This window comes from Gallus gallus, chromosome Z (assembly GCF_016699485.2).
Source record: "Gallus gallus isolate bGalGal1 chromosome Z, bGalGal1.mat.broiler.GRCg7b, whole genome shotgun sequence".
Classification (NCBI taxonomy): domain Eukaryota; kingdom Metazoa; phylum Chordata; class Aves; order Galliformes; family Phasianidae; genus Gallus; species Gallus gallus.
This window is the reverse complement of record NC_052572.1, coordinates 34,495,446-34,510,197: the sequence shown is the minus strand read 5'-3', so window position 1 is coordinate 34,510,197 and position 14,752 is coordinate 34,495,446. Positions and strand designations below refer to the sequence as shown.

The 14,752-nt window shown below is 38.1% G+C and overlaps 1 protein-coding gene across 3 annotated transcripts in view; it reads left to right on the top strand.

Moving 5' to 3' along the window:
• The window catches only part of MLLT3 (MLLT3, super elongation complex subunit), a 113,934-nt gene that overhangs the window by 85,433 nt on the left and 13,749 nt on the right, over positions 1–14,752 (top strand). For all 3 annotated transcript variants that reach the window (XM_004949130.5, XM_424818.8, XM_046905841.1), the window contains 3 exons: positions 8,331–8,409; positions 12,650–12,782; positions 14,324–14,423. In XM_004949130.5, coding sequence (XP_004949187.1) covers positions 8,331–8,409; positions 12,650–12,782; positions 14,324–14,423 — 312 coding nt within the window. The remainder of the gene's footprint in view (positions 1–8,330; positions 8,410–12,649; positions 12,783–14,323; positions 14,424–14,752) is intronic.

The window sequence follows — 14,752 nt, the reverse complement described above, 5'->3', positions numbered from 1 at the left end:
TATGTGACCGTACTCACTGCAGACTAATCATGTAGATTAACTCAATCATTTGCATAAATGCTTTTTTTTTACTGGAGCCTTCTTTTCTGTATTTCAGCCTCAGAAAATTCTATTCTCCCATTAGCCTACAGCAAGGATTTTTATGGGATGTGTGCAGTACCAATATTTTATTATCTTAGTTCACTTCTGGCTTAAATGTCTGGGACAGCAAAGCCACGGCGGTTTTGGAGGGCTGAGATGATTGTGGCAAAAATGCTATAATTAAAATGTATTATTTTACTCGTGATCATGTGAAATCTGCATGGTATGGACTTCATTACTTTTAAATTGCTTTATCTGCGTACATCTATTATGTTACAATCCAGAGAAATGGTTCCGTATAATTACTATAAAATCCAACACCTGTTAGTTACCAGCTGAAATAGTTTAACTATGTCTAGTTATATCTAAATGAGGCTTTTATGACTTTTCCTCTTTTTTTTTTCTTTTTTTCCTTTTTTAAATGTGGAACCATCAAGTTTACAGTTGTTTTCTTTGTGAAAAATGGCACGTACTTATGAAAGTTTAGTGTAAGGCCAGTGAAAAGACAGCAGTCTGTCCTGTGGTTTTTTTCCGCAGACAATCATCGTGGTGTAGTTCTGTGTGTGTGTGTATATATATATATATATATATATATATATATAAAATACACATGAACCTTTGTGAAGGCGTAACACAAATGCATGATAATATTAGCATAGAGGAAGTGCTTAGGAACCATACTGACAGATGCTTCAAAAATATTTGTAGAGAAAAACAGGCATACAGCATACTGTTGCCAACAGTATTGTTGCATCTGAAAGTCATTGTTCACTTTGTGGTATCTCAAGACTGGCTAAAAATTACATAGCTTTGAAAAGAGTTTCCATGGCTTTTATTTGTTCTAGGCACTCAATAATTTTTTTAGGGCATAACAAAGCTTTTTGTATTTTTTTCCCTACATCTTTTCACTGAGACTGGAACGCACAGGGGTGAAAGCTGAGATCTTAACGTAACCGTTTAAATCCCAGGAATCAAGTTTGAGCAAACACTAAATATAATAAAGCTTGCTTTAAAAATGGACAGGGCCTACACCAATGTTGTGGAAAACACTGCACTGATACTCTTTGAAATTTTGGGAAAATCTGTTGTTGTTCCCCCCCCCCCCCCCCCCCCCCCCCTCTTGGGACATGGATTTAGGAGCCTGTGGTCTACAATAGCTAAGATGGTATGTAAGCTAAAATGGTACTCTGCAGCAGCAATTTAGAAGAAGAGCTGTTTTTCTAGATGTTTAGGTGTGTGTTAACTTGATATGTATGACTTTCATGGATTTTTGCACACTGAATATTTAGTGTAGGGTTGTGTTGGAACCACTGCATAGAGTTTGAGCTAAACAAGATAAGAGAGGAACTACAGCATATTTGCAATGTCTGTGAGTACCTGCTGAGAAGAGCCACTCTGATGGTATAGAAAATGTACCAGAGTGCAGAATAACATACATAAAAGGAGTTTAACAAGTAGTAACATGGTTCTCCAGGTGTTTCTTTGTTAATGTGAGCGCGTGGATTTCTCTAATACCTGGCCTTGGATCTGGGAGAATTTAGATGAACGGCCTTCTTATTACACCAAAAGTGATGGCAAACTGTCTACTCACTCTCCCAAGTAGTGAATTGGGATGGCATCAACATCTGTCCTTCTTAGCACTGATACATAAAATAGGGCACAGCAGAGAATATGGCAACAAAAGAAAATTAAGAACTTCTTTCTTCCCTCATGGCAGCTGTCAGGGCTGACCAGAGGAGTTACCACCCAGCTTCTTTTATTGCTATTAGTCCAATCATACAACAGAAAACACAGATAGACTGTTTTGCTCAACATAATTGGCTTTAAAGCCTAGGCTGTCTTCTATTTTTTTTTTTTAATGTAGATCTAAAATTACTAGACTTAGACTTTTATTTCTACAACATATTTCTCTCCTTTACACCCAGTAGGTTTGTGAGAGCTTGTGTATAGAGTTTTCATTGAAAAAGTAAAAAAGCTGTAAAGTCATATTCTCAGAAAAGCAGTACTTAAATATTGCTTTCTGGCTTAATTTGGCCCTTCTGCATTTACAGGAGCGCATAGGTATGGTCACCATTCTTTCCTCCCAGGACTTTTGTGTCACGGAGCTTACAGATACAGAGAACTCACCACGCAAGTAATTTAGTCTGGAGGTCTTCATTTTTTGTCAGAGGCCCTCATATTTTGTTTTGCTTTTATAATGCGTAGTTCAATTTATATGCATAGTTCAGGCTTTGAACAGAATGTAGAGCTGCTAACTTCCCCATATTGTGCTGTTCATACTGTATTAGAGCTTCATAAATATTTAAGTTTTTTCATGCAGTTCTGGGAAAGCGTGGACCATGTTCACACTCATGGCTATATGCATTTTTGCTTTATTTTAACTTTATGCAGTGTCTTGTCAGCATGGTATCCTTGGAAACCGGCGTTCAGCTACTTTACATAAGAAGCTGTAATCTTTTCTCTTGTACTTCTTTGCCTGCTTTTCTATATGTTTTCAGTCACAATACCCTTGAGATTATTCAGCAAAAATGCTTCTACACGTAACAAATGTAATTAGCACTTCATCCTTTAAACTGCATTGTGCAGTGCACTGCAAAACATATGTTTTTTATTTTAATTGCGTTAGAAGGATAGGATGCATTAAAAAGAGTGTGGCAGTAGGTAAAGAGAGGTGATCCTCTTCACCTCTGGGCTAGTGATGCCACATCTGGAATACTGTGTTGAGTTTTGGGCTCCTGAGTTCAAGAAAGGCAGCGATCTCCTAGAGATTGTCCAGGAGAAGTGATCAGGGGCCTGGAGCATCTCCCTTATGAGGAAAGGCTGAGAGACCTTGGACTGCTCAGCTTGAAGAAGATCGAGGGGCTATCTTGTCAATGCTTAATAATATCTAAAGGGTGAGTGTCAAAAGGATGGGGCCAGCCTCTTTTTGGTGGTGCCCAGCAGCAGGACAAGGGGCAGTGGTAGAAACTGGAACACAGAGAGTTCCATCTGAACACAAGGAAAAGCTTTACTGTGAGGATGAGAGAGCACTGGAGCAAGCTACCCAGGGAGGTTATAGAGATATTCAGAATCTGTCAGAATGCTTTCAACAAACAGGACCCAAGGGAATGGTCACAAGTTACACCAGAGGAGGTTTAGATTAGGCATAAGGAAAACCTTTTTCTCTCAGAGAGTGGTCAGGCACTGGAATGGCCTGCCCAGGGAGGTGGTGGAGTCGCCGTCCCTGGCACTGTTCAAGAGGTGTCTGGATGAGGAGCTACAAGATATGGTTTAGTGGCTTGTGGTAGTAATGGTAATGGCGGGACAGTTGGACTGGATGATCTTGTAGGTCCTTTCGAGCCTGGTGATTCTATGATTCTGTGCAACCTACTGTAAGGAACCTACATTAGCAGGGGCTTGGACTGGGGGATCTGCAGAGGTCCCTTCCAACCCCTAAAGTTCTGCAAAGAGACTTATGCACAAGAGAAAGCTATCAAAAATATTCTTTACATTGCCATTCTTTGAGAAGGAACGTACTAGTAATCACTGTCCCTGGATCTCTGCTTCTGTCTTCTAAACTATGTATTAATTCTAACATTGTTTATTCTGATCAATATAGTGTTCATCTCATCTGAGGTATCCTTCTCCCTCAAAAGGCTTCACAAGCATTGTGAAATATTTCTAAGTACTAGAATTGGAGAATGTTAGTGTTATTCACTGGTGGTAGAATGTAATGCTGATTTAGAGCAAAACATCCACGGGACTGCATGTTACGGATTATAGCGATATTGAGCTTCTCTTATTTTTTTCTTCCCAGAGGTGATCCTGGCTAACTGGAGAAGCATTGTGTTGCTCATGTAGCAGATTCAGGGTCAAGTTAATTAACAAATAGCCTCATCCCCATCAGTTCATTGAGAATTTTTTAAGAAACAGGACTATAACTAATTAAGGCAGCTAATTGTAGGTCACATGTTCTGCCAAATGATTGGTAAAATATCCTCCACACATCAATATGTATTTGTATGTGGGCATGTGGTGTTTTTGTGTTTTGTTTTGTTTTTAAGTGAGTAACACAATAGTATACAAGAGAAGGTTCTGTTGGTATGTGATTTGTATGTTAGCTTTTATTGTGGTAGATCAACTTCCATTTTAGTTACCCGTTCTCTCCAAAGCAAACATTCTGGCATTTTCTGTTAACATTTTACACCTCAAATTACTTCTCTCAATAATGTTTTGGTTCTTTAAACATTATAATAAGTATTTCCTTTTCTACAAGAACAGAATTAATTATACTTTTTGCTCAGTACCCCCATTCTTCCATCTTCCCTGTGAGCTTGCATTCTCTAAGTTAGCTTTCCTCATTGGTTATACAAAGGAACAGTTTTGCCCTGCCTGGCAGGTTATTTGCAATTGTAGTTACTTGAGAGGGAATGTGGTGGTAAAGAACTTGATGGGTGCAGGCTTACAGAACTGTGGACTCTGAAATAGTGTCTTCCCTTGGCTGTGACAGATGTGGACACTTGGTGGATGTGGTGGGATTACTCTGCTGTTCTCTGTGTTGAGCTGCAGATGGGTGTGATTAGTCTCCTGAAAGCTGATGTGGTGGTTGTTGAAAGGCTCCTGTGAGGCAGTAGAAGTTGCAAGTCCAGGAGCTCCATTAGGGAAGAGGGCATCTCTTAGGGCAGCATTCCCCTTTCCTGAGAAGACAGCTTTGGACAAAATGAGAATACAAATAGTACTCTGACTGCCTTAACCTCCCAGTATGTACAGCACAGGGAAGCCTCAGCCTTAGGACTGTTGTGCATAAAAGCAGAAAATATGTACACCTGGTGATGGGATGTGGGATATTACTGCAGATTTTAGTTTCATGTCATAATATGAAGTAATATGCAAGGCCGTCTAGCAGTAGTTCAGAGGAAGGCATGAAGAGCCCATGTCACCCATATACGGATGTTTTCTATTTTTTTAATGTGAATGAAGAGCTTTAAATGATGGGCTTTAATTTAAATATAGTTATATGATTTCAAGTAACCACAAAATATTGTAGAAACAGTGCTTTTATATGGTGTGTCATAAACAGGTGAGTTCATCTGAAAATTGTTTCTTGCTTGAGAATAAATTGTTGTCCTACTTGTAGAAACAAATAAAAATGTTTTGAACTAACCGAAGCCAGGAGATTTAGAACTGGTCAAAAAAAGTACCTTTTCAGGGAAAACTCAAGCCAGAGGGAAGTTCCTTTTCTTGCCAGTTTCAAAACACAGAATCCCTCAGCCGGGCCTAATAAAGAAGCCAGTGTCTCCTGTGCATCAGTGTGAGAGCAGTAAAAGGGAATAAACTGAGTGCAATAAATTATATCAGGTCATTGCACTAATGAGCAGTTTGGGTCTGAGCTCTCATTAGCTTGTCTACAGGAAGAGAAAACCAGTAAAACAGGAAAAGGATGTATGACAGAAGCTCTTTGCTGGTCCTGTCGTAACTTTCTATTGTTGAAGGACACCCTTTAGCTAATTTCAGACCCATTAAAAAAATCTACTTGGTGATTAGTAACTAGTGGATAAGAGCAGAAAACTGAGAATAAAGCTATAAATACCTAAGCTCTTGGGATAGCATCCTGTAAAGCTTTCAAAAAGCATTGGTTGAGTGACAAAAGATACCCTCTGGTAACAAGAAGAGTCAGTGCTATGGGGACTAATCCATATTTATATATGGAAGGAATATTTTTAGTTCCTTTTAAAAGGCAGATCTTTTCTTTTAATGATGTTAATTCTCATGTTAAAATCAGCTGCACTGTCTACACTATCCTTCAGGTGCAATCGCATCCTCATTTTCACAGAGCAGAAAAAAGTTTCTTTTCCAGCAGTTAACGCTTCTAACATATGTATGCTAATCTGAATGTCTTGGAGTAAATTTTCAGGTGAGGCAGTTTAAGAAAATAATGGCTCCAAGTGGCATTAAGAATCCTTTTCAAAAGAGAAGGGATGATTTGTGTTTCATTGGCAGTTTCCATGGTTTGACCTCTCAAAGTGATCTTGCAGAAGCAAGGGGGAAATTTTATCAGGAGGGTATTACACCAATGTTATATTTATTCTTAGCCATGCCTGCTTGTGATCCTTTTTCTTAAGATAATGCTGGGACAAAACGTTTGCAGGAATTTCATGATCAGGTCTTTTTCCTCTTTAGTAAACTTGTTCAAAATGAAAGTGGTGAAGTTTACAAATAAGTGTCTGGATCAGTGCATTTTTTTTTTTCCCTCTGGTTTTAGAAATTCTTCGAGCATTTTAAGTTGAATATAATATCATTAGTGTTTGGAATTTTTTTAAAAAAGGAATGGATTTTATATATGCTACTGTTCACATGAATATTAAGAAAGAAAAAATGCAGTTAATGGAAACGTCACTGGCTGTCAGCCTATAATTTTGCTGCAAACAAACCAGATGTCTAAGGGTAACCTGCAGCTAGACAACTGAAATTAGTTTCCAGAATTGTAATAAGTTTGCATGAACTCCTGTTCTTTACCACTACAGTCTGTATCGTGTCATCGAATTTATTTCACAGCTAAATTCAGAAATTCAGGCAGGAAAAAATAAATGATTTTGTAGAAAATTCTGGTGGTAAAAAAATATGCTTCAGAAAATTACCTTTTTTTTAATGTAGTGTCAAGTGATACTGCCGTATCTTCCAAAATGATCCCATCATGTCAACGTTAGAATCACACTTGTTAGTCAGAAAGGGATTTTATAGTTATTTGGGTTGTGTTTCTCAGCAGAGGGATGGTCCCTGTCTATACAATTGATATATACCCATTCAGTCATGGCTGATGGTTGGACTAAGAAGATCTTAGTGGTCTTTCCAACCTTAATGCTTCTATGAGTCTTTGTCTAGAATTTGCATTGTGTCTGTGTTTTTTGAAAGATGTGTACATTTCAGGAGAGTAGATCTCAATGGTGTTTTTCTTAAACATTCTGCTGCCCAGAGAGGCATCTTTCAGTGTGAGAAAAGGCAGTAAGATGCTGTAAATCTGCCTGCTCCTTATGAAAGCCAACAATAGATTGTTTTATGGAGAAAAGACAACTGTGACTGCATACTACTGCTGTTACTTTTTACAAGGATTTAGTTTTAGAGGAATCACAAGGGTTATTGTATAGGCAAGGAGAGAGAAATCTTTGATTTACCTAGATAACAATTTATAGCAATGCAACTGTATAATATTTGACGATTAAGCAGGTTTTATTTTCAGTAGTAGATTTTTCTATTACTACTTCTTGCCTCAAGTTTCACCATTCTTTCTGTGTGGACATTTCCTGTTTTGTGTTCTCTATTAGCATTCCCTATGCCCGTATAACAGATTTGTTCTTATATTCAGCTGTGTGTGCATGTACATACCTAAAACCTAGCATACCACAAAAGAAGTGTATGGAGGCATGCAATATACCAGCAGGAGGCAAGAATTATCAGAACAATGCTCTTAAGCCATGGACAGTATGGGAAAAATTATATAGAATTGTATATTGATTAATTTGTCTAAGAAATTTTAATGAATTTTAGAGAAGAATATAGTTTAAACAGCACTAGAAAACTATGTAACTGCTTGTAAAAATCGTGTAAAGTTATGTTAATGACTCTATTCTAAAGAGATATAAAAAAATCTAGTTTTCGGTCAGTTAGAATAATTTTCCTGTGTAATAATGCAGTCTTTCTGGTTTAATCACTGTTGCAGTTCACTGGACCTTACTATGTAAGGAAAATATTGGCATAAGAGGAAATCAACTAAGAGCACAAAAGTTTTTGTTTTTTTTTTTAACTGCTCATCTTAAGACTTATTTTCTATGGAAGTTTAAAGAAAACTGCTTGGAGCTTTCTGCTTGATCTGCTCAGGTCTTTTTTTATGTTCCAATAAAGCATTATTTATTTGGAAAATGTTGCAATTGCAGTATGGCAAGGGCTAAGCAGCCTTAGGTCCATGCATTCTGTTATAAACTCATTTAGGCTTACATGTTGTCGAGCCTTTCAAACATGGCAACTTCTTGTTGAGATCTACACTTCACTGAAGCACTGTGTATTATATAGTACATATGTATATTGAGCACTTAGCAGTTTTTATATTGTTTGGCTTGCTGGCACCTGAAGCAAAGATCTGAAAGTATTGTTCTGTTCAGAAGTCCTATTTTCTTCACAGTATGCCTTAAGCAGTAGCTAACAGTAAGTGTTTTAGGCAAAAAAAAAAAAAATGTTCATTATGATGTTATTTATTTTCTTTTTTTTCTTTTAAGTCTGACCAGCCCAGTCCTGCCAGTTCCAGCTCCAGTTCCAGTTCCAGTTTTACACCATCTCAAAACAGCCGACAACAAGGTACCCAGAAAGGCTGGTGGCATCTCATTATCACTTTTCTGCTGACTTTCATAGGCTGAATTGGCCACTGTTTTTCTTTAGAGGCTTTTCCTCAGGTGTTTGCAAATCTGACTGTAAGGGCAGAATAAAAGGGGAGAGAAAAGGGCACGAAGAAAATTCTGAAGCGCTAGATATGTGCCAGGCAATTTTTATGCTAAACCCAAAAGGGTTTCTCTTCTTGAAGCTATCGTCTTGTAGGGTTATGTCACATGGCACTTGTGTGCCGTCTGGTGCCCTGCTCAGGCTGACGGGGCTTCTGGTGGAAAGTGCAAGGATGTGTGTATGTGGACCCCTTCACAGAGTCATGATATTCCTGTATTATAAGCAAGTATTAAGAGCATACAATATTTCCTTTGGAAGCATGACTGGGGAAGAATACAGTTTTAAGTTGACGTTAAGTTTGCATTTTGGCTTTCTGGCTAATAATTACAGTTTACTCAGACCTCAGTAAAGAAATGCAATCTTATTTTCTGTGAGCTTGCCAAAGGAATTTTTCTGTGAATTAGCTGAGATTCTTTATACACAACGTATTAAACTACTTAGTTCTTGCCTTGACTTTTTTCCCTGCATTTGTAAGGTTGTACAACTGATACATTCTTAATCAGCTTTTGTTTTGTCCTTTAGATACAGAAGCATTAAAAAAAAAACAGCCTTTTGGCTAATTAAAATTGCATTTGTTTTATCTATTTATATTCCTCAATGGTCAACTTGCTTTTAAGGTTTTGAAAATACATTAGTACCTCAGGCAGACAGTTTGTTTTTACAAAGATCTATAAATGATCTGTATCTGTCTTGCTGCTTTTCTGGGGGTGACTGGCACTGAATGTCTAATGTGTTTCTGGCAGCATTACTGCAGGTGAAAGAAAGCAAGAGCTAAAGTGAACTGTGGCTGATGGCTGGCTTTTGGCATTTGTTTTATAATGAATGCTAAACACAACTCCTTATTTCTGAAACCCTATTTTTGCAGTCATGAAAACGTCATTAGTGCTCTGAGCTGTCTATGACAATACAGCAGGTTTTGATGCCCACTGTTTCTATTAGGTTACCTTATTTGGGGGAAAAACCTGTTGACATAATGTTTTCTTCTGAGTAAACTGAATTCATCTATTTCTCCTGAGTCATATATGAGGCAAATCACAGACTCTTTCATTTCTGTAGCTTCAGAAGAGTAGATGGGAGATTTTCCCTCCGATGCGAACTATTTTAAAGTACATGTGTTACATACCCTTTTGCTTTCTTGTCACAGTAAATAGCAATTATTGCTTCCTACTGGGAATTCCAGTTATCTAAAAACATCTGTTGCCCAGGTTGTGCATTTGTATAGCAAGGAATGAAGCACTAGGCATACTGTGGTATGTTTGCCTTGTATGTATTGTGCTCTTGTGGAAACCCATGCTTTATTCTCTAACAAAAATTTACAAGGCCTGTTACTCTTTTTTTTAATTTTTGTTCAGAATCAAGCAGTCACTCAAATGTCAGAACCACTGCAAGATGGGCTTTTTTCACCACTTGTTGGGTAAACATTGGGCTAACCGAAGTTTTCTCAAGTTCTTTTTCCCGCAGGGCTTATTTTGGGTTTTTTGTGTTTCCTTGCCAAGAATATTTTCTCTTGGGCAGCTCTAAATTTTTTGTTTCTCATGAGCCACTCTGACCTTTTTGGAGAGAACAGCTTCTATAACCCTTAACAAAAAAAAAAAAAAAAAGAAGTTGTAAACTAAGTATTAGCAAGGAGCAAAGTACTAACGGCAGCATGACTACCAGTGCTAGAAACAAAAGACTTAAACTTTCAACACTTTGCAGATTGCTAAGAGGCCAACTGAAGTCAACCAGCTAGGTACGAAGTGTCTTGTTCAGAGTCGCAGACCTGATCCTCCATTCATTGAAAGCACGTTTGAATGGCAGGTTGTTGAATGGCTGCGGATGTTGGTTGTGGATGTTTGTCAGGAGTCTACATTCATTTTTCTCCAAGACAGAAGAACAAGCCCGTTGCCAGCTTGAGATGGGACTGTCTGCCCCAGAAGGCAGCACACAACAAGACGAAATGGCCCTGTGCTGCACTTGGAAAAAAGACATAGGCAGGGATAATGACTTAGCTCAAACCTGGGAGGACAGGCTATGTAGGGAGCATGTTGAATATGTGCTGTTTTTCTTCTATTTAAAAATAAAGTCAGGGACTGTTGTTTGGAATGCCTTCCAACTCACTGCCAGCCCAGCTACCAGTTTCCGTATTTTTTACTTACGTGCTGGTCTTTAATGCAAAGTCAACTATTCTTACATGACACTAAATATTTTTACAAAATTGGATTTTGGTTAATTATTTTAACTTCCAGGTCATTGTCTTTCTCCTCTACTCTTTCCTTGAAGAGCTTTTATTTCTTCCACTTTTTTGTCTAGTCTTTTCTGTATTTTTTTTTTCCTGCCTGTGCTTTGTGGAGAGATGAATGCATTCTCAAGAGCTGACTTTGGCCTATGGACTGGAGCAGGACATGACTGCTGCCAGAGCAGACAGAAAAAGACTACTGTCTTCAGCAGAATTTCAACAGTAGTTATTAGTATCTCTGTGCAGTAAGGAAACTAGCTTTTCTAGGTTAGAGCTGGCCTGTGGAAATACCTGTATGTTCTTGCCTTTTATCTCTTTTAAAATGTATATTCCTTCTTTGTACGTTTGCAGTTTAATGTTCCTTTCGTACCCTTTACCTCAATTCATCTAGCCCCATATTCCTCGTCTCTCATTTTTTTCATCCCAACAGCCAAACTTCTCAGTAAGAATTTCTTTTGCAAAAGTTGGAAATAGGCAGATTCTTCCTTCAGCCTTGTGCTGATGATCTTGAGAGTGCCTTCTTCCCTCTGTTTCAGAGGAAAATCACTCTGAGCCCTTTTCCAAGGGATTGGGTAGTTAGATAATCAGTCTCCTACTTAGCATTTGCAAATATCCCAGCATTGTTTGTCTGATACCTATGCAGAAACAGAAGACGAAGCACAACTCAGCTGCCTCTGCAGATCAGCAGTGGTTGTATGGACAAGAAGTCTGTGTAACTTGTCTTTCCTTGTCGTCTCTGCAATTGTCTGGTCAACCAGGACCATGCCCAGTGGCACTGTTTGGGCCTGCTGCCACCCAGCCTCAAGGTGTGCAAGCACCTAAAAGAAACCTGACCCAAACTACCTCAACTTACAAATTTTCTTGTGCAGACTTAGCTGTAAACCATACTCAGCAGTGGCTCTGAAGTCAGTTACACAAAACTGGTCAAAATAATTTGACCTGTGCTTTGCCAGGTTTTGGGTAATCCTCAAAGCTATTCCTTCTGAGAAGGGAACACCCTCATTGTTAGGGGGGCAGGCAGAGAGATGTCTGTCTTCTCTTTTGGCTGTGACCAAAGATAACGCTCCTTGGCTCTGTTCTGCCATTAGCACATACAGAGTGGAAAGGTTCATCTCCCTTTAGAGAACACTGGGGCTTACTTCATTAACATCAGTACTTGCATTTCCTGGGCTGGGGGAGTTACAGATTTTTTTTTTTTTTTTTCTTATATATGAACATCGGCAAAGTGCTTACTTGACCTGAAGTTGACCTTGAAATAAAGGGAGCTGCTAAACCTAAATATATCAAAAACAGGAAGACAAAGACTGCCTTCACAAGTACAAGTTACAGTCAATGATTTATTGGACTTTGCTTCTCACTATGTGGATTAACCTAACAAATATACCACTATCAGTCGGTCCCTTTAGATTTCTACTGGCATGTAACACCCTTTGACAAAGCAAGAAAAACTAAAACTTACAATGTAAAATAATCTTGCTTCTAATAATAATAACATAGTAATAATAAATTTCTCCTAAACTAAAACATGCTCAGAGAATTCCTGTTGTGACAGCATTTTATTTACTTCGCCTATGTTCCAGAGGACCAAACCTGCAAACACTTGAACGCAAATCACTTCACTGTCATGAGTAAGTCTCCTGAAGCTTACTGTGTTACATGTAAATAAATGATTCATAAATAAGTGCCAGCAGCATAAGCCCCCAGTGCATTACTTCATTTGTTTAATATTTGACTCTCCCCTCCCAGCACAATGCTGGGAAGGTCACTTTGTGTTATCTACAAAGCTGGGTAATTTGCCTTGAACACTGTGAAGTGAACTTCATTTGCCTGTTCTTTTTTTTTTTTTTTGCTTTTTTAAAATTTTTGTTTCTGTTGTTTCAGGTCCATTGAGGTCTATAATGAAAGATCTGCATTCGGATGATAATGAAGATGAATCAGAGGAACCAGATGACAACGATAACGATTCTGAGTTGGAACGGCCTGTAAATACACGAGGAGGAAGCAGGAGTCGCAGGTGAGTGTCTTTTGATGGCAGATAGTTTGGTGGCCAGAATGTTTTTCTTGTTATTAGTGGAATGAAGTCTTACGTTCTTTCAGTATGCTGAATATCAAATGGACAGAGAGTTTAGATTCTTATTTTTAAAGGACCTAAGTGTAAAGAAACAAACAAACAAAGAACTGTTAGAATTAGCCATTCCCAATGCAAACAGTTTATGTACAAATCCACATGGATATGATGAACCACATTTATCTGACTTTCGTTTCATGCCTTTGACTTCAGAGAGCAGTCATAATTGCTCTCTGGTATAAGAGATAAAATTAAGTCCTTTAATTGCTGAATGAGCCAGTCTGTACGTAATGTCTCATTTTCATGACCCCTCTGCTTACCAGCTTTAGTTTAGGTTCTTAAATTGGATCAGAATCAGTGAAACTGAATTCCAAGCAATTTCTGCGCTGCATATCATAAATAATAAGTAAAAGTGCAGACAGAAGGTAAAGCAATCGTCAGTCACAGAATTTATTTCTTAAAAAACGGTTCTGCTTCCTAGCTACAATTTCACGAGGGCATTCCAAAAGTCAGCTATTTTTCAGGCAGCTGGAAGCTCTTTCTGCTGAATCCCGGACTCCCTCAAGCCTTTTCATAGTGGATACTTTATCTGCTCCAAAACATTATGCTTATTCTACCATTTGTGGGTGCATAGCACCTGAGCAACTCCTTCAGCAACTGGTCTAAATGGGAAGGTAATAGGAAAGTATTAGTGAAGGTTAACTGCTTGTCTGGCACACTTTAGCAGCTGAAATCACAGAAAAAAGGCAATAAGCCTAGCAGTTTGAGAGTTCATGTCAGGTCATGTTCTAGAAAGGATTCTTAGGCTCAGCTTAATCTCAGTGTAGAGATTTTATTCCTATTTTTAGCAAAACTCAAGGCTATGTTTTTCTAATGACTTTTTACCCTCAATAACCATATTTTTTTCTTCCAATTAGCAAATATTTCCTGTTGTTCCTCAGTAAAGGAAGGGTAAGGCTGACTAGAATATGAGCTTTTTTACATGGCCTTTCCTGAGACACCAAGATTTTAAATTTTAGCCAGGAAAGATAATGTTATTTATGTCAAGAAACAAAGAACTGTAAATTGAAGCAATTTTCCAAACAAAAGTACAGCTTTTAGAAAGCTTTTACAAGAGTAGAAAATTATCTCTGAAAAACATCTTCCCCCTTTCATGTGACTGAGATAGATTCACTCCAGTAATGATAGAAACAGCAGGTTAATTTTTGAAATATTTAATTCTTTCTCTAGATCTTAGCTGTTGTAAACTGGACAGTGTCATCTCATCCCAGTGAAAAGGATGCCATGCTACACTGGACTTTTTCCAGAATGTTGCCTTACTTGGATGCTGCTGTGCTACTGAGAAGCACTTTTCCAAGTTACTTTGAATAATAACTTCCATAGTAAAGGGTTTATTCTTGGCATCCTCCCTCAAATATGAGCTTGATTCACTCCTGTAGGCAGCCTGTTGACTAGCAGTGTAATCTCTTGCCTCTGTTTTTCCACAGGGTTAGTCTGAGCGATGGAAGTGACAGTGACAGCAATTCAGCTTCCTCACCACCACGTCATGAACCAGCACCACCTTTATTAAAAACTAACAGCAACCAGGTAAAGTCAGGATTCATAAATGGAAGCCTCACATGGAGTATGCCTTGCACCTGAGAAATTCATATAATATTTCGATTATTTAAATGAAGTTGCTTAATCTGAAAATTGACAAAACCATTTTTTTTTTTTCAGGAGATGGAGAAATATTTGGTTTAGAAAAGACTGTAAGAGCAAGTTATCATTTTTATTTCTAGTTTAAGGAATGTGTTCATTGCATATGAATTAATTTCATAAGGTAAACAATCTAAACTGGTTTTACAGCATAAGTTGTACAATTCCTTCTATTTTTGGTTTATTTTAGCATTAGACGCAGTTGAAATTGATAGGAT